This window comes from Gastrolobium bilobum, unplaced genomic scaffold (genome assembly GCF_033153095.1).
Source record: "Gastrolobium bilobum isolate Gb01-03AN ecotype WA unplaced genomic scaffold, APGP_CSIRO_Gbil_v1 utg20460, whole genome shotgun sequence".
NCBI classification, from domain to species: Eukaryota; Viridiplantae; Streptophyta; class Magnoliopsida; order Fabales; family Fabaceae; genus Gastrolobium; species Gastrolobium bilobum.
This window is the reverse complement of record NW_026896909.1, coordinates 1-21,547: the sequence shown is the minus strand read 5'-3', so window position 1 is coordinate 21,547 and position 21,547 is coordinate 1. Positions and strand designations below refer to the sequence as shown.

Here is a 21,547-nt window from a genome sequence, read left to right as displayed (position 1 = left end):
TGAATAATATTAATTAAACTCATTTTCTTATATATATTCATCGTAAGCGTATAAATTTTAATGATTTTGTCCATATTATGTTTTTATAGTATACTTTGACAAGTGAAATAATATTTATTTCAGTAAAGTATTTTTGAGTCTTTAACATATATCACGAAACCATTTTAATCTCTTAAAAGAAGTCGATTTGTGTTCCTTCTAAAATTTAAAATAAATTCATGTTAGTCTTTTTGAAAAACTAACTGAGTCTTCTTTGAATTTTAGAAGGATCATAATTTCGACTAACTAGGTCTATTTTGAATTTATAGAGACCACAGGTCAACATTTTTTTTTCTTTTAAAGGATTAAAATAGGCCTCATGATTTTTGTTAAGGACTCAAAAGATACTTTACTCTATTTATTTTAAGAGGAAGGTTATACTTACAACCTATTTTCATTTACAACTTCTTATTACCATATCTTAACCGTTGATTTCCGTTATTTTACCGTTATTATTTTCGCAAATCAAACTCATTAATTAATTATTATTCGCAATAAATGATAACTGTTGGTTGACGAAAATCAACGGTTAAAATATGGTTGTAAAAAATTGTAAGTATAACTTCCTCTTATTTTAATGCAAAATTGGTAAATTAAAACTAAAAATATAGGCTTCATTTTAAAAATAATGGTCCCGTTAAAAAATTTACAATTGAAATGAAGTTTTACTTTTTTCTAATAAATATATCTAGATTTCCCACTAATAGAGCTTTTTTTCAGTAGTGTTACAGGAGTACATACATCCCTTTTAAAGGGGGTAAAAATTTGGGACTGAGAGGAAAATAAAAATAAAAGTATGAATTTAAATGGGATAAATTTTTCTTATTTAGAAAAAAGGAGTACTACTTAGGTACTTTCGCAGTACCAAAAGAAAATCCCACTAATGGATATATTTAAAAAGAAAATAATTCTGCACCCAAAAAACTGAGGTAAAAAAGATTGTAAAATAGGATTAAAAAAAGAGAGAAGAAGATTGCAAAATTGTTGACTATGAGTGCAATTTTTAAAATTGTTATTGGTGGTAGTGTAAAACTCTGAGTTGTTGGTTATGACAATATCAGTGGAAACACAAAATTGCATAGAATAAAATGCAATTACAGAAAAATCATAATGCAAAATTCAAGACATAAAAGTTGCAGAAAAAGGTCGTATATAAGCGTTAATCTTGGTAAAGTTTTAGTAAGGAGTCATAAAACTTAATTCTTGGAATTCACTAACCACGGGTGTATATATAAGAGATGAATAATTACAGGAGAAGAGACACTTCGAAAACAAAAAGACGTGATTGTTTGCAGACGCGACTATTCGCAAACGAAAAGACACGACTCTTCGAACTTCTTATTTATAACTCATTTATACAACAATCTCCCACGTAAATACTTATTTGATTATAAAATAGGGTAAATGATGCAATGGGCTGGGCTATATAGAACAGTTTCGAATATTTTATTTACAATAATGTTGGCCATGGATGACCAATGTAAACCCTAAGTATTCAAATTTGTATGACCTAAATAAGGAACATGGAGAATTTCAAATCAATTGCTTTTCCCTTTACTCTCTCCCTCTATCTCTCTTTTTCTCTCCATGTTACAATAACTTTGCTAAAATATCACATCAGAGGCACCATGACCTTACACATTCCCTCTTGCTCTCAGCCTAGGATTGAGATATCACCTACTGTGACTTTCTATAGAACTTCGGTTCATACCACTGCACCTTTAATTATTGTTATATTGGGATACTATACCCTATCGAGAGAAACAATCTTAATCTTACCTCCTAAATAGTTCACCCTTTTATATAAGAGTCCTAACTACACGTGATTTCACTTATGCAAAGATATCTCAAAGCAGGACAAATAAGATTTACAGCAAAGTTATAATTAACGTTTCCTATTTATTCCATAATTTCTCCATCACCAACTAGACAACTCAAACTAAAAATAACTGATCATAATATATACAGTTTTAAAAATATATTTAGCTTCTTTTTTCTCTAATTCATTGTTGATATACAAAAAGTTGTTCAGTCTGTACACTGTATGTTCATAATGCTTAGTATATAAATAAGTCTAACGTTGTTGTACATTAACAACTAATCGTGCATTAAGCCTTTTCTATGCTGTTGAATGACCAAAACTGAGCCATGAATATCTAAATCTGAAGAAGCCAAGACATCACCAACTGTTCCAAGTTCTGGACACTCCTCCCAGTCACTCATACCAATTGTTAATGAACCCTGTCCTCTGCTACCCTTTCCTACTATAAACAAAGAGTATATGTCCCCCATTTCTTTCAAAGATTCCACAGTTTCAGCTCCATCCTTCACAAACTTTTCCACATATGAAATTTCACCAGGAGCCACATACCTATTACAGAAATCAACCATAAAGGTATTGTCAATCTCATTAGTAGTCGCTTCCCCAGACAAGGACATTAAAATTTCTCTTTCCTCAGATTGTCCACTTTCAATCTTTTCATTCTGTGATGAAGAAGAAACCAGTAGAAATCTGATGATTGTAAGGTTAATGCGAGGACTTTTGGAAATGCGTAGGCTCCAAGCAACCGCCTCGCGATCATCTGGCCCTCCAAAGAAAAGTGTTGCAACATTTTGTATGTTTTCAGATGCCACTAGTTGTGAGAAACCAGGGTCACTAGCAAGTCCTCTTTCTACAATGACACCAACAGAACAAGGGGCATGTCTAAGAACCTTTTGGTTAGTAATCCTTAAACCTTCCTTCCCACTTTCCAATTTTCCATCAATTCTCTGATGCTTGTGGAAGGGAAGTAGAATAATGGATACTTGAAGATCTTCTGCTTCATTGCAAACATCTTCATACAAACTTGTGAAAGCAGATACAGTCCTTCTTTGGTGGACCAAAATCTTTGTCTCTGCTGTGAAGGCATCTAAAGCATTATTAATTTCCACCACATCATTGCCACCATAGTCATCATCATCACTAAGATCTGCATTTTCTTTTTCATGGTATAACAAAGTAGACTTGATCTTCTTTACAAGCTCTATTAGGTGTAGTAAATGAGTAGTATATGGTGATGCTCTAGAACCATGTATTGCTAGTACTGTGGAGAGTACCACAGATACTTGACGAGGATCATATACACAAGCCAACATTCTAAGCTCATCATCCATTTGCTGTGGTTCAATTGCAGTATGGTTGTTTGCAAACATTTTCTCTTCCCCTCTTGTTAGAAAAGCCGCAATTATTCCTGATATTATTGTGTTAAGTACTATGGATAATAACAACACATTGTAAGCATCTGAATTAAAAGTCTGTAAATCAACACAAGAGCCAAAATATTAGTATATGGATTTGAGATTCTGATTCTGATTAATTCAATCAAGTCAATAAATTAATATACTCACAATAACTTGCTTTGCTGCTGCTCCAATAAATAGCAGATCAGCATAACCTCTAGTGTTCAATATGATGCCAAGAAAAATTCCTTCACTTGTAGGAATTTGAAGGTAACGACAAACTATAAGAGTACCACCAAGCTTGCTCCCAATGCCCAACAAAATCAATATGGCTGTATTCGCAGTCCTATCCAAGCTCCCAAAGACATTTATTAGGTCACATTGTAAACCCAAGGACCCAAAGTATATTGGAAGCACAAAGTTGTAAATAGAATAACCAAGTTTATGCAGCAATGTTCTAGCTGTTTTGCCTTGCCTAGGAAACAACAAGCCAATGATATAACAATGAATAATACTGTTGTAACCCCAAATTTCTATAATCATTGAGCTTGTTAGAAGCAGAAACAGGATGAATAACAGCTCAGGAGCCTTAAGGTACTTCTGGTTTCGATTTCTTGTGTTTAACCAAACGGCCAAATACTTATTTATAAGAACCAGCAGGGTAGTAAGTAGAGTGCAACCTATACCGGCAGAAATGTGATATTCTTTTTTCCAGTTAATCATCACATTAAAGAACAACAAGCACCCCAATTCTGTAATTAATGCAGAAGACACCGCGATTCGCCCAACATCTGATGCAGCAAGCCTCAATTCTGCTGCCAAACGAATCACCATTGGGGAGCTTGTGTATGACACCACTAGCATAATGATCATAGAAAAATAATGCATGGGGGCACTGGTAACTAACTCTTGATACAAGTAAAAGGAGACAGATATTCCAAAAACACCACCCATTATAGCACCACCACATGCTACCAAGCCTACCACACGTAGATTGCGCAGTGTGTAGTGAATATTCATCTCTAACCCAAATAAGAACATGAAAAGTATCCGACAGAAGAAGCTCACAATTTCATAGTAATTTATGGAACTGGCAGGAAAAAATTTAGCTTTTATATACTCAATATGAGACATTGGACCCAGTACCAACCCAGCCTGTTGAACAATGCACCATGAATTAATAATGAAACTTCAATTCAATATAAAATAATTTAGGAAAAAAAAATGTTCATTAACAAAATTAAGGTGATTGAGTTATTACCAGAATTTGTGCAATGGGTCCAGGTTGACCCATAGTCCTGAGCACAACGTTGAAAAAGTGTGAGACAACAAGAATGCAGGACACTTGCATGCCCATTGAGCTTAGAGGGTTAACCAGATCATTGTCACATAACATGCTGTTAGTGGCATCCATTGTGCTTTTTGAATTTGTTAAAACTCAGAAATTAGGAGGAATCAAATGTTAGAGAAGCAATTGATATTACTTTCTGAGTTCTAACAATTCTTTTGCATATGGGGATGATGAAATATATGTTTCAGATCCTAAATATTGGTGGAAGACTTGGAACAAAAACATAAGGCCCTTTTACTATTTCTTCCTTTACTTTAGCTAACGATAACAAATAAATATCATTTTTTACATAAGTCAAAATAGGTAATTTACATTATATGAATAAATTAAGGAAAAAATGCATGTCCTTTTTTTAAAGACAGAGACTGAGGTCATTTTAAGAGAGAGATACACATAAGGAAGACACAAACTTAGGTCCTTTTAAGAGAGATAGATATAAAGAGGTGTGGATCCCACTGAAAATAAAAATAAAAATATGGGTCCTACCTCTTTTGTGTCTATCTCTCTCTTAAAAAGAATAAATTTGTGTCTTTTAAGAGTACACACATTTTTTTCATAAATTAATTATAATCAGAACTTGATCCTTGAATACAACTTGCAACACACACACCAAAATAAAATGAAGAATATTTATAATTTCAGCTTGATCCTTGAAGCATTCCTCACTTTAAAGCATTTAAATGATAGACTGTTACGAAAATGCAATTATAGTAATTATTAGCCAAAAGGTATGCACATTTGGCTAAGAGTTTGGTCCATATCTCTTAAGGGCATGGGTTCAAACCCCGTTGGCCGATGTGAGGATTTTGTTGGTGGGGGATATGTAATCCCTCCCAAAAATCCTCAAAGAAGTTGGAGAATCTTCCCTCACCGTAGTGAGATACTAATATCTAACCCCACTTAAACTTTTTTGTTATCCAAAAAAAAAAATCTTTGACCTTAAAACTGATAGTCCATTTCGTGTTATACCAGCGTTTGATTTTCCAAGAAATTATTTAGTCAACTCAAAGATTAAGCATTGTTTTCATTTCCAAGTTTGTTTCTAAAGAAAACCATTACTCTTTCGTTCATGGAATCTTCAACGGCAACAAACATGAGTAATTATGTCCGTGAAAGACCTTTGGCTTTGAAATAAACATAAAACTAGATCACACAAGGAAAAATCGAAATTTTTATCGACTGTGGTTGGTTAATCTCTAAAAGAAATTAAGAACTTCATCATGCTATGAAGCGGGGAGTGGTACAATGGTGGAGGTATAAATATGAAGGAATCAAATAAAAAATGCAAACATTTTACTTGAGAAATATATGAAATAAAAAAGAACTATATTGTTATTTTGTGCTATTTTGGCGTGGTGGGCCGGCCCTCCAGGCCGAGCCCATTTTGCTACCTCTAACTGTTAGTATTTTATATCAACATGTAATAGATTTCTATATTTATCCACACAAAAATATATTGCTATACTTTAGCTTGTCCTGTGGTCATTCAAAAATATATCGCTATACTTTAGCTTGTCTCGTGGTCATTTGAAAATTACAAAGTTTCACTCAGCTTCTTTCAGTATTTCTCACAGATGAACTTTCATTTATCACAATCAGATTTAGGCTATTTGACCATTTTACCCCTCATTAATTAATTAATAACCATTTTGTCCCTGATTCGAAACTATCTACTAATCTGCCTCTCTTTAATCGACTACCTTGCATTTTTAATCGACTAAATGGTTGTTGGGAGATTTAATCGACTAAATCTCCATACTTAATCGATTAAAAAATCATACTGACTTGTTTTCCTTTGTTGTCTGTTGGGAGATTTAGTCGACTAAATAGGGATATTTAGTCGATTAAATCTCCCAACAGCCATTTTTGCCTGTTTTGGCCATTTAGTCGATTAAAAATGCAAGGTAGTCGATTAAAGAGGGGCAGATTGGTAGATAGTTTTGAATCAGGGGCAAAATAGTTATTAATTAATTAATAAGGGACAAAAGGGTGAAAAAGCCACCAGATTTAAAAAATAAAAATAAATAATTATTTTTTTTGTAAGGATTAGTCTCGTTAGTATTTGAAAATTTACAAATTTGTATTTACAAAAATTGAAAACAGATTTAGGAATTTAATTATAAAAGAAGAATGGTGAAATTTTAATTTAATTCTAATAATGTGTTGGCCGGCCGGCCCTCTTGGCCGAGTCTAGTTTGCCACGTCTAATTATCAGCATTTTATATCAGCATGTAATAGGTTTTTATATTTATCCACACAAAAAAAGTTCTTATAATTACGTCTAGATTACTGTCTATCTATGTTTTTATAGTTGTCTGTAAATTAACTCTTTGAGGTTTGTGTATTTGTGACCTATATATTAGATAAAAAGTTGACAAATATTTGAGTTAGTGTGTTTAATATTATAAAAAACTCTCCATAGTTGAAGTTGAATGTGATAATATCAAAAGAACATTTATTAGCTTAATTGCATAAGTATAAATACTTATTATCAAAATTAACATATATATATATATATATATATATATATATATATATATATAAGTCTATATTTAATGCATGGTATTTAATCTCAATAATACTTCAACTCTACCAATAATAATTTGGTGAAGAATATGAAAAGTCAACTTAGGTTAGAAACAACTAAGCATAAATAGCATTAAAATAATGATATACAGCAAAATATTGAAGGGTCATTCCTTTTAATAGACTAATTAATAAGAATAAATAATATTTTTTTTTGCAAGAATTTGTGTACTTAGTATTTCGAATTTCACAAATTTATATTTAAAAAAATTGAAATCAGATTTTGAAATTTAATTATAAAAGAAGAATGATGGAATTTTAATTTAATTATAAAAATATGTTAGCAGACAGGGCGGGTCGACCCTTCGGGCCGAGCCCAGTTTGTCTCCTCTAACTGTCGGTATTTTATATAAATAATTTTTTTTACAAGGATTTGTGTCCTTAGTATTTGAAATTTTACAAATTTATATTATAAAAATTGAAATTAGATTTAGGAATTTAATTAAAAAGAAGAAGGGTGGAATTTTAATTTAATTATAAAACATGTTGGCAGGTGGGGCGGGCCGGCCCTCCTGGCCGAATCCAGTTTCTTTCTCTAACTGTCAGCATTTTATATAAATACTTATATTTTTGGCAAAGATTTGTGTCCTTGATATTTTGAGTTTTACAAATTTGTATTTACAAAGATTGAATTCTGATTTAGGAATTTAATTGTTAAAGAAGAAGGGTATATATTAGATAAAGAGTTGGCAAATATTTGAGTTAGTACGTTTAATCTTATATTATAAAGGAATTCCATTCTGTGGAAACCTTGCTGACGTGTCGCACTGCGGTTCAATTTCACCATTGTGTTCACACTACAACATTTAAAAAAGTTTCCTTTAATGGTAAATCGGTGAATATAATAAATACAAAAAAGAATTATATTTTCAATTGACAGGATTTGTTACTTTAAATCAATGGTCAAGATTGCTTATTCATTGATTTATAACTACTAAATCACTTTTTGTCGTCATCTTTGTTTTTTAAATAATTGATGTTGATCATGTAATCTAATCGTTTTTTTAAATTTTATTCAGTTTAATTCAAATCTTTACGTTTTTTGAAAAAAAAAAAAACAGGATATTCATTGTTATTAAAACAAATGACTGTTTTATTCCATGAAACGACTGTTAAAAAATGGGATATTCATTGATTTATAACTACTTAATCACTCTTTGTCGTTATCTTTGTTTTTTAAATCTTTATTCAGTTTAATTCAAAAACTTCACATTTTGTAAAGAATACAATTCTATTTACTCGAAAAAAAATTAATTAGTAAAAAAAAAAATTATACATATCCCGACCTTTGTTCCTTATTTTCAGATTTTTAAATTTGAATCTTTTATTAACCTCTTGATTCTGTGGAATCAGGTATGAGTGTTTTGTTATTAGAAAAAACTTCTATTTTATTCCATGAAAATCTCATTTATAACTACTAAATCACTCTTTTGTCGTCATCTTTGTTTTTTAAATAATTGATGTTGATCATGTAATCTAATCGTTTTTTTTAACCTTTATTCAGTTTAATTCAAATCTTTACGTTTTTTGAAAAAAAAAACAGGATATTCATTGTTATTAAAACAAATGACTGTTTTATTCCATGAAATGACTGTTAAAAAAACGGGATATTCATTGATTTATAACTACTAAATCACTCTTTGTCGTTATCTTTGTTTTTTAATTCTTTATTCAGTTTAATTCAAAAACTTCACATTTTTTAAAGAATACAATTCTATTTACTCGAAAAAAAATAATAATTAGTAAAAAAAATAATAATTATACATATACCGACCTTTGTTCCTTATTTTCAGATTTTTAAATTTGAATCTTTTATTAACCTCTTGATTCAGTGGAATCAGGTATGAGTGTTTTGTTATTAGAAAAAACTTCTGTTTTATTCCATGAAAATCTCATTTATAACTACTGAATCACTCTTTTGTCGTCATCTTTGTTTTTTAAATAATTGATGGTTATCATGTAATCTAATCGTTTTTTTAACCTTTATTGAGTTTAATTCAAATCTTTACGTTTTTTGAAAAAAAAAGGGATATTCATTGTTATTAAAACAAATGACTGTTTTATTCCATGAAAATCTCATTTATAACAACTGAATCACTCTTTTGTCGTTATCTTTGTTTTTTAAATCTTTATTCAGTTTAATTCAAAAACTTCACATTTTTTAAAGAAGACAATTCAAAAACTATAAATCACTCTCATTTATACAATTCCTGATACGCATTATTCTTCAACGTCGGTGATTGCTTCTCTGTTTTTTCTTCTTACACAAAATATGAGTTCAAAATATGAATTTCTGAAGGATGTTAATCCTGCCAAGGAGGACTGGAGGATTAAGGTGAAGGTGGTTCGGACTTGGAAAGTTCCTAACTTTCAACGTAAAAGTTTGGAGGACAATCTTGAAATGGTTTTATTGGATGAACAAGTTGTGTTCTGTGTTTTAAAAATCTTCCATCTTTGTTTTGATCATTTTAGTTAACGTTGTTGACATAAGTTGGCTCCATTCTTTTGTAGGGTGGTAGGATCCACGCCACTATCAAAGGTACCTTGCAGGTGCGGAATAAAATCAACGAAGGAGAGTGCTATTTTATAAAAAAAATTGGAGTTGGATTCAATAGCGATGTGTTTAGGCCAACCAAGCATCAGTATCGTTTGTCTTTCAACTTGAGGACTGATGTTAAATCGATTGTTGTTTCTGATATTTGTGCGAGTGATTTTGATTTTGTTGATTATAACATCATTGAGAAAGAAACGTCTGACTCCCCTTATTTAGTCGGTAATAGATTCTTCCTCACTGTTATCCTTTTTTTAATTATTGCGGGTTTTATTTTCTCCCATACTCTTTGCTGCCTTTTTTTAATTTTTAAACGTCATTGGTTTATTCTGTATCATGACTATTTCCTTATTTTTAAACTCTTTTTTTTTTTTGATAACATTAAACTCTTTGCGGTTATAGTTTTGTGTTTTTAATGCTTTGTCACGAGTAATCTTATTCTGTATCATTATTTTTTTCATTAACTGTGTTTTTTATGTTTCTGTATTCGTTTTTTATTATTGCATAATTTTTTTCACAAACTCTTTGCTGCGTTTTTTTTTGTAGACGTCATTGGTTTAATCTCAGGAATTGGGAAAGTTTGTGATCGTGTGGTTTCTGGTAGGAAGACAAAAATGGTGGTGTTGGAGCTTGACGACGTGAGGTACTTACAAATTTTTAGTTAAATGAATTATTTTTGTCCAGCTCTGTTAGCTTATATTTTACGCGTATTAATGTTACGTGGTGTTTATTAATGTATTCGTTTGCGCTTTTCTTTTTAAGAAAAAAAATAATTCATTGTTTGTGTAAGGGATATAATTCACTCTTTTATTTTTATTAACGTTAATAAACTGGAATTCAAGTATTTCTTTTGTTTTCCTAACAAACACAATATCCGTACTCATCTTAACATCACAAGCTACAAATTTTAACTTTAATTATATTAACCTTATTAACTTCAATTTCCTTTGTTTACATCTCTGTTTATTTTTTAACTGAACCGAATGTAAGTAGGTTCTAATCGTTTTGTTTTTTTAATCTTTAATCAGTTTAATTCAAAAACTTTACATTTTTTAAAGAATACAATTCTATTTGCTCGAAAAAAATTAATTAGTAAAAAAAAAATTATACATATCCCGACCTTTGTTCCTTATTTTCAAATTTTTAAATTTGAATCTTTTATTAACCTCTTGATTCAGTTGAATCAGGTATGAGTGTTTTGTTATTAGAAAAAATGACTGTTTTATTCCATGAAAATCTCATTTATAACTATTGAATCACTCTTTTGACGTCATCTTTGTTTTTTAAATCTTTATTCAGTTTAATTCAAAAACTTTACATTTTTTAAAGAAGACAATTCTATTTACTCGAAAAAAAAAATAATTAGTAAAAAAAAAATACTCATACATATCCCGACCTTTGTTCCTTATTTTCAGTTTTTTAAATTTGAATCTTTTATTAACCTCTTGATTCAGTGGAATGAGGTATGAGTATTTTGTTATTAAAACAAATGACTGTTTTATTCCATGAAAATCTCATTTATAACTACTAAATCACTCTTTTGTCGTCATCTTTGTTTTTTAAATCAATGGTCAAGATTGCTTATTCGTTTGTGTTTATTAATGTATTCGTTTGTTTTTTTTAAGTAGGTTCTAATCGTTTTGTTTTTTTAATCTTTAATCAGTTTAATTCAAAAACTTTACATTTTTTAAAGAATACAATTCTATTTACTCGAAAAAAATTAATTAGTAAAAAAAAAAAACACTCATACATATCCCGACCTTTGTTCCTTATTTTCAGATTTTTAAATTTGAATCTTTTATTAACCTCTTGATTCAGTGGAATCAGGTATGAGTGTTTTGTTATTAGAAAAAATTTCTGTTTTATTCCATGAAAATCTCATTTATAACTACTAAATCACTCTTTTGTCGTCATCTTTGTTTTTTAAATAATTGATGTTGATCATGTAATCTAATCGTTTTTTTTAACCTTTATTCAGTTTAATTCAAATCTTTACGGTTTTTGAAAAAAAAACGGGATATTCATTGTTATTAAAACAAATGACTGTTTGGATTATGCTGTGTCAAATATGCCGCAAATGTGGTATGCAGAAAGAACTAAGAGGGATCGTAACCCAAGTATGCCGCAATTTGGATTGTGTTGTGTCAATGGAAAAGTTCAACTTCCTTTGTTAAAAACTGCTCCGGATACATTGCTTCAATTGCATGCTAATTCCAATATGACGAGCCACCATTTTTTGCGAAATATTAGAGCGTACAATATGATTTTTTCCTTCACCTCCTTTGGAGCAAAAGTGGATGGATCAGTAAATCAAGGTTTTGGCCCTTACTGTTTTAGAGTTGGGGGGAGAGTTCATCATTTAATTGGCAGTCTTCTGCCTGCTGATAGTCAGTCTCCAAAATTTGCTCAACTTTATATTTACGACACTGAGTATGAAGTGGACAACAAACTTGGTTGTCTAAAGTATATATTTTTTTTTGACCCAATTCTCATGTTTCATATGTGGAGTATCTTTTTATGTTGACTAATATGAATGACAATTTTTTTATTTATTAAATTTGCAGTTCCACCAGTACTGAAGATATGCTTGATCCTGAAATTATCCGATTATTGAAGGAGATGTTCGATAAGCACAACAGTATAGCTCAGTCTTTCAGGTACGCTAGAGACCGTTATAAGGAAGATGACTTTAATGGTGTAAAGTTGAGGCTTATTCAAAGGCGTGGTAGTGATGGAAGAGTTTATAATCTTCCGACAGCATCCGAAGTGGCAGCTTTGATTGTTGGAGATATAGACAGTGCTATGGGTGATAGGGATATCATTATTGAAACACAAGATAGTATTGCAGCGCATCGATGTGAAGCATCCATTATATCTTGGCTTGCAGTATCCATTGTTATTTCCATACGGTGAAGACAATTATCATGATGATGTCCAGCGTACTGTATCCAGTGGTAGGAAAAATGCAAGAGCCATGATCAGCATGAAGGAATTTTTTTCGTTTAGACTTCAGATGCGATCTGGAGAATCAGAAATTCTACATCGATCAAGGAAACTTTTCCAACAATTTCTGGTTGATGCATACACTATGATTGAGTTTGAACGGCTTAATTTCATTCGATATAACCAGAGTCATCTGAGAGCTGAGTTGTACAAAAATATAAAACATTCATTAGATAGCGGTGAAGATGCAGCACTGAGCACTGGAAAACGTATCATTATACCTTCTTCATTCACAGGCGGACCTAGATATATGACTGAAAATTGTAAAAATGCTTTCGCAATTTGCCGTTGGGCTGGATATCCTCATCTTTTTATAACAATTACCTGCAATCCTAAGTGGCCAGAAATTACACGATTTGTTAGGGCCAGACAGCTGAACCCTGAAGATCGGCCTGATATTCTATGCAGAGTCTTCAAGTTCAAATTGGACCAGTTGCTACATGATTTAAAAAAGGAAAATATTCTTGGCAGAGTCATTGCATGTAAGTATATTATAAACTTGATACTCTTTTTGTTAACTGGATTTTATACAAAAAAATTTACGTCATGCATTGAATCTTTCTATAACGTTGTTGTATTCTTATTATTACTTATGTTATATTCTTTGAATGTAACAGATGTTTGTACAATCGAATTCCAAAAGCGCGGACTACCTCATGCTCATATTATTCTATTCTTGAACCCTTCAAGCAAAGCTGAAAGTGCTCTTGATATTGATAAATTGATTTCAGCGGAGATACCTGACAAGGAAACGAATCCTACGCTGTTTACGGTTGTCACAAGTTACATGATACATGGTCCATGTGGTCCTGAAAATTACAAATCTCCTTGCATGAAGGACGGACGGTGGTCAAAAAAATTTCCAAAAAACTTCTGCTCCCGTACTTTGATTGACGATGATGGATTTCCTCATTATAAGAGAAGAAATGATGGGAGAGTTGTGAACAAAAATGGTGTTGAATTTGATAATCGTTATGTTGTGCCCTATAATGCACACCTTCTTTTAAAGTACCAGGCTCATATCAACGTTGAATATACTTGCCAGAGAAGTGCCATTAAATATCTTTTTAAATACATCCACAAAGGGAATGACAGCTGCCATAAATCATTCGGACGATGAAATAAAAATGTTTTATGACTGCAGGTACTAAAAATAATCTCCATTGTGTTTTGCTTTCCTACAAAATTGGCACAATTTTTTTGAGAAATTATTAACTTAAATGTTCACCGATTTATTTATTTATGATAAGTATGTCTCCGCATGTGAAGCAGCTTGGAGAATATTTGGATTTGACATTCATTCGAGATATCCCCCTGTTCAGAGATTGCCATTTCACTTGCCTAATGAAAAGAACATTATTTTCAGTGATAATGATTCGTTGTATGATGTAAAGACAAGGGCGGAGCCTAGACTGTCAATTTTTGAGTCTTGGATGGATGCAAATAAAAAATATCCAGAAGGTAGGCATCTAACTTATGGAGAGTACCCGACTGAATTTGTTTTCAAAGAAAAAACGCATGAATGGAATCCGAGAAAAAAAGGATTTTCCGTTGGAAGGATAAATCGTTTTTCTGCCAATAATGGAGAAGATTCATATCTTCGCACCTTGCTTAATTTTCAAAGAGGTTGCACCAGTTATGAAGATCTTAGAACGATCAATGGCGTGGTTTTTCCTACATTTAAGGATGCGTGCTATTCTTTAGGACTTCTGGATGATGACAATGAGTACATTGATGCAATTAAAGAGGCAAGTTCCTGGGGATCTGCTGCTTATCTTAGATGTCTGTTTTCTCTGTTGTTATTTGCCAACTCAATGAACAGACCTGAAAAAGTTTGGGAAGAGTGTTGGAAATTTTTATCCGACGACATTGTTTATCGGCATAAGAAAAGAATAGGACGTCAAGGTACGTGTTATAATAATATTTCATACAATTTTTTTTTTGCTTAACCGAAATCAGCATATGCTGCCTTAGTACTTATTAGCTTTTTTTGCCCGTATTCAGCAAATGTTGCTTTAGTGCTTATTTTGTTTTTTTTTTTTGCCCGCATTCAGCAAATGATGCTTTAGTACTTATTTCGCTCTCTTTTCTTTCTTTGATTACTTTATCTTTGTTAATTTTTTAATTTTTTTTCCTTTGAATTTTATGCTTTGTCAAATGCAATTCTTACAGAAGAGTCTATAAAAAACATAACTCTTGAAGAAATTGATAAGGTACTGCAGAGCAATGGGAAATGCCTCTCTGATTATCCGTCAATGCCACGCATCAATAGTGAAACTTTGCTTGATATGCAAAATCGATTAGTGTTGGATGAATTAATGTATGATAGATTTGCTTTGGAAGAAGAGCATAAAAGACTAATTAATTCCCTCACTGATGAGCAGAAAGCTGTTTATGATAAAATTGTTTCAGCAGTTACGGCAGGTAATGGAGGGTTATTTTTCCTATACGGGTTCGGTGGTACAGGAAAAACATTTATTTGGAATACTCTTTCAGCATCTATTAGATCAAAAGCTGGAATCGTACTTAATGTTGCTTCTAGCGGAATTGCTTCCCTTTTGCTTCCTGGAGGACGAACAGCGCATTCTAGATTTCGTATTCCTATTCAAATAAATGAAGATTCAACATGTAATATAAGGCTGAAATCTACTATAGCTGAGTTGCTGTCAAAAACAAAGTTAATCATTTGGGATGAAGCTCCAATGGTACATAGATTTTTCTTTGAGGCTCTGAATAGGACACTGAGAGATGTTCTTAGAATTTCTTATACAAGCTGTGTTGATATGCCATTTGGTGGAAAAGTTGTTGTTCTAGGAGGTGACTTTCGGCAAATCTTACATGCAATATTCCTTCAAAGTCAATGGAGTGTTGTTGGTGAATCTATTTGTAATTTGGTTCAGACTTGTTTCCAAACACCTGAAAAGGTCAAGGAGGTTAATAATACATATATCTGTTTGATCCCCAAGAGAAAGAGTCCTGAAAGCATGAAGGATTTCAGACCTATCAGTCTTTGTAATGTAGTCTATAAGATCAATACAAAGATTGTGTCTGATAGATTGAGAGGCCTTATGCCTAAATTAATTTCTCCCAATCAAAGTAGCTTTATTCATGCGAGACAAAGTGTTGACAACATAGTGGTAGCTCAAGAAGTGATTCACTCTATGAGAAACAAGAGAGGTAGGAAGAGCTGGATGATGATAAAAGTGGACCTTGAGAAAGCATATGATAGGCTTAGTTGGAGCTTTATGAGGGAGACAGTTAAGGATCTTGGATTTCCAAGATCTCTTTGTGACCTGATCTTTAGTTGTATCTCTTCCACCACCTTTAATCTGCTATGGAATGGAGTTGCTACTAAGGGAATTATCCCAGAAAGAGGGATAAGACAGGGGGATCCTCTATCCCCTTATTTGTTTGTTTTTTGTATGGAGAGACTTGCACAGCTTATTCAAATGGCTGTGGAAGTCAAAGCTTGGAAGCCTGTCTTACTTAGAAAAGATGCTCCTCCTTTATCACACCTTTTCTTTGCTGATGACATTATTTTTTGTGTTGAAGCTAGTCTTGATCAAGCTCACATAATTAATCAAGTCCTCAAGGTCTTCCATGAAGCTTCTGGGCAGAGAGTGAGTAGGGATAAAACAAGAGTCTTCTTTTCGAAGAATGTTTGTTTCAATAAGGCTAAAGAGATCATTGATTGCCTGGGTTTTTCTATCACATCTGATTTGGGGATTTATTTGGGGATTCCATTATAGCATAGGAGAGTGACAAAAAATGCATTCACACATGTGTTAGATAGAGTTCACAAGAGATTGTCTTCCTGGAATCAAAGTTCATTATCTCTTGCTGGCAGATCTACCCTGGCTAAGGCAGTTTTGGAAGCCCTCCCTACATATACTATGCAATCTGTTAACATGCCTAACAATGTTTGTAAAGAAGTAGAGAAACTAACAAGGAGTTTTTTATGGGGATCCAGCCAAAATCAAAGAAAGCCTCATTTGGTCAGTTGGTCCAAAGTGTGTCAGCCCAAGAAGAGAGGGGGATTGGGTCTTAGGGATCAAGTTAAAATAAATAAGGCTTTTTCACTGAAGCTAGGCTTCGGACTTATGAGCAAACCTGGAGACCTCTGGGTTCGAATTTTGAAGTCCAAGTATAAAGTTGAGAAAGGCATGATTCCTAATATTGCCATTTGTAGAAATGCTTCTAATACATGGAAAGGAATACAACAAGTTTGGGGACAGGTTCAGGCTGGTTCTAGGATCATCTTAGGGGATGGTAGGAACACAGATTTTTGGAAGGACACTTGGATTCCTGGTTATGGCAGGTTAATTGATATGGTGCAGGCTGATATTCCTAGAGAGGTGTCCAATTGGAAGGTGGCTGATTATATCTTGGAGGAGGGAGGTTGGAACTGGGAGCTTCTGAAGCAGTCTCTTCCAGATGAGATATTACCTGTTATAGCTGATATGCCTGTTCCAAAGTCCACTGATGGCAGGGATAAGATTATATGGAACCACTCATCTTCTGGTTTGTTCACTATTAGCTCATCCTATGATTCTTTGTGTACTGTTCAGAGCAACCTTGAGTTTGAGGACTGGAACCTTATTTGGAGATGGGAGGGGCCTCAGAGAATCAAAGTCTTCTTATGGTTGCTATATGGCAATAAAATCCTTTCTAATGCTGAACGGGTGAGAAGACACATGTCAGATAATGCTCGGTGTCCAAGATGTCAACATGTGCTAGAAGACAGGGACCATTTATTCAGAAATTGTGATTGGGCTAGGGAGGTTTGGAGCCATTGGGTAAACTTCAATGAGAACTCCCAATTCTGTAGAGTTAACTTTGATAACTGGATGAATATCAATCTTAATCCCAGAACTCGTAATGCTGATTGGATCCTTAGCTTTGGTGTGATTTGCTGGTATTTGTGGAAGGATAGGAACAAGCTCATTTTTGAAGGTATTAGCATTTCTCCTCATGAATTCTTTCAACAGGTTGCTGCCCATATTATGCAGATTAGATCTGCAAATGTGATGCTGATGGTTGCGGGCTTAAACCTGGAACCAGTTAGGGAAATTTGGGTTAATTGGAAACCTCCTCCAAAAGGATGGTTAAAGATTAATGTGGATGGTTCTTGCAAAGATAATGGAAATAACCTAGCTTGTTGTGGAGTTATTAGAGATGGTGATGGTAAGTGGATCCTTGGCTTCTCAAAAAAGCTAGGCTTTGGTACGGTGTTGATGGCTGAATTGTGGGGTATTTTGGTTGGTCTGGAGTGGATTTGGAACAACAATATTAGGGATGTTATGTTGGAGGGGGACTCTCTAGTGGCCATTCAACTGATTAAGGAAGGATGTGTTGAATCTCACCCTTGCTTTTCTCTTGTAAATAGAATCAAGGTTTTGATGGAAGCTCATTGGCATGTGAATATTATACATACGTATAGAGAAGGCAATCGAATTGCGGATTGGCTAGCAAAACTTAGGATTGATGACAGTTGGGATGTTCATTGGTTTACTTCTCCTTTGGATGGGTGTAGAGACCTTGTTTTAGAGGATTGTAGGGGCATTTCGCCCAGCTATGATGCTTTATAGTCTGTTTTTGTTTTAATTTCCTTTGTAATCCAAAAAAAAAAGAGTCGTCTCACACTTTAAAAAAATGATACATAAGTAAATCAGTAATTAAAAAAGTGGGAAACAATTTTTTCCTTGCTGGTGATTTTGTTGGACATGGAATCGTGAAGATAGTATCGTAAATTTCATTATTCAAGACTATTTAAAAATCAAGTCTTGACATCACTTCAAAAATTCTGAAGTGTCGTGTCCGACGCTTCCCGACACCCTAGTACTCTGACACGCTCCAACATTTATAATATTTGAAATTTCATTACGTATTATGAAAAAATTGATCGACCAATCTGATATAATAAAAAAGAAAGGAAGGTTATACTTATAATTTATCTTCGTTTACAACTATATCTTAACCGTTGATTTTTGTCAAATCAACGGTTGTCATATATTGTCAATTAATAATTAATTAATGAGTTTGATTTGTGAAAATAATAACCGTTGATTGACGGAAATCAACGGTTAAGATAAGATTGTAAACAAAAATAGGTTGTAAGTATAACCTTCCTCTAAAAAAAATTGGATGCTGAATAAATTTACTGGAGTGTATAAGAGATTTTTCAATTTGAAAATATAATAGTAAATATTTACGTCTTATGTTTCTTGGCAAAATTGATGAGTATAATAAGTTTAGTTTTATTTTTTTGTTAAATTAATGAATATTAAAGACAATATACGCTACAATAATTAAAAATATTATTTAATATTAAAACACGTCCTAACATATGAAAATCTAATATTTTTTAGAATTAACCTGTCGTCATGTCTCTTTCGTGTCCCATGTCATTATCAGTGTAACAAAGATTTATGTAGTCTACACACAATTTCGAATTGTATTTATTTATTTGATTAGAAGGTGTGTTTTGAATTTTTTTTAATTTTTTTTGGCTTTAATAAAAGCATTTTTGTAATTATTGTCGTGGTTGACAATAATAGAAGAGTAATTGTCAAATTAAAATTCGAGACTTGAATATAGGAATATAAATTCGGGTGATTTGATTTCAAGAATAGAATAACTCTTCATTTAGTGAAGCTTTTTTATTTTCTGGATCTTGACATTCCATTAGAGCTGTTTTTTTTTTTAATGAGTCAAGGAAATTTTAAACGGTACATTTCATTAGAGCTCTCGAAGCATGTCAAAGTATCGGGGAGAGTTGGGATGTTGGACATGACACTTAGGGGGTGTTTGGTAGGAAGGGAAAAAAATTGGCTGTGAAAATAGGGTAAGAAAAATACATGCCCATGTTTGGTAAGAGGAAGAGTTAAAAGGGGTCTGGAAAAGAAATTTTTCAATCTAATCTTTTTACACATGGATCATCCTCTGAATTTTGCCAATGGAATGAAAAAAAAAAATTCATTCGCGGTGGTGAAATTTTACACATAACATCAGTAAAATTCATTCAAATTTTTCGGAAAAATTTAGCCTACCATATACATTTTTTTAACTTACCTGGCAAAGAATTCGTCTCACCATCATATTTCGAGCAATTTTTTTTCTAGTAAAAAAAAATTCTCCTATACCAAACGCCCCTTAAGATTTTTTAAAATGTCGGTTCTATATAGCTCATCACATCAGGAAGAAATATCTAAGATTAAGTGCAGTAATGAGGTAAAGCAAATCATATTTTGGCAAATTTTTTAATTTTATAACTCTTAGAAAGTTATAATGTTGGTATTTAAAAACTATAGCAAAAAGTAACTCATCACTATCCATATTTTTATGATTATTTCTTTCCAATATTTTCCCCCCTTTTTCGATAAGGGAATATGGATACCTACTCACCTTGCAGAGAAAATGTTCTCTCTAAGCTACTAAAATTGATCTAATAATGAGGGGTTTAGATATGTCACGTTAGGTTGTGTATTTAGTCCTCACTTGTATCAAAAAAAAAAAATTGTGCTCCCTCATCACTTTCCAAACAACTAATTAATTTCAGACTTAAAATATATTAACAAATATAATAAAGTCACCATTCTAATTAATAATTTAAAATTCTAAAAACATTCCATGAAATTAAGTAAAGGAATTAAAAAAAAATACATAAATATTTTGATAAAATACTAATGCATATATTCAAATTGTACAGTGCATCCAATCATGCATATACATTAAAATTTATTTTTTTAATTTTCAATTCACGTTATTTTACATTTAATTTTTATATTTTTTTAATTTATCTTAAATTATTGAAGATTTACAATGTGTAAAGGTATAAATTCTTCAAAGACTTGTGGAATTATTTTTAGAGAATTAGATTTAAAAATATGACATCAACATATTTAATACAAGTTTTGTTTACCAAAAAAAAAAATACAAGTTTTAAACTAATATTTTAGACATTATTAATTCAACAGAAAATATCTTTTTTTCTTTTATTTTGTGTCCCATATTTTGCTTTTTTTTAATACAATAATAAGAGGTGAGTATCTTACATAAGTTATCTTAAAACACATCCAATATTCAATTTTCACTGTCACATACTTTCCTGGCTATTTGACCATTTTGCCCCTCATTAATTAATTAATAACCATTTTGCTCTTGATTTGAAATTATCTACCAATCTGCCCCTCTTTAATCGACTAACTTGAATTTTTAATCGACTAAATGGTTGTTGGGAGATTTAATCGACTAAATCTCCCTACTTAATCGATTAAAAAATCATACTGACTTGTTTTCCTTTGTTGTCTGTTGGGAGATTTAGTCAATTAAATATAGAGATTTAGTCGATTAAATCTCCCAACAGTCATTTTTGCTTGTTTTGACCATTTAATCGACTAAAAATGCAAGGTAGTCGATTAAAGAGGGGCAGATTGGTAGATAGTTTTGAATCAGGGGCAAAATGATTATTAATTAATTAATAAGGAGCAAAAGGGTGAAAAAATCGACTTTCCTTCTACTTCTTTCCCGCAACTTTTGATTTTTTTTTAATTTTTATTTTATTTTTAATTTTGTATCCAAAAAATATTAAATGCTAAGAAAACGTACTTTAAAATTTATCCAAAAATAACATGAAGGGAATATTGTTCCTCATAATGTAATCATATGCTTCGGTAGAAAAGCCTCCTAAGTCCTAAGATTTCTTAACTACAATAAAATGAGTGATACATCTTTAGAGTAACAGTACTCCAATTACATTGTCTAAGTGTGGCGTCTGAAAATGTGAACATCAAACACTG

The 21,547-nt window shown here is 32.1% G+C and overlaps 1 protein-coding gene across 1 annotated transcript; it reads right to left on the bottom strand.

Annotated features, from left to right (window-relative positions):
- Positions 1-2,136: 2,136 nt before the first annotated feature.
- Positions 2,137-4,672, bottom strand: LOC133302764 (cation/H(+) antiporter 2-like). The gene is made up of 3 exons (XM_061502584.1): positions 4,520-4,672; positions 3,433-4,413; positions 2,137-3,333 (listed from the first exon to the last, which is right to left on the bottom strand). The coding sequence occupies exons 1-3, from the start codon at positions 4,670-4,672 to the stop codon at positions 2,137-2,139; spliced, it is 2,331 nt and encodes a 776-aa protein (XP_061358568.1).
- Positions 4,673-21,547: the final 16,875 nt, after the last annotated feature.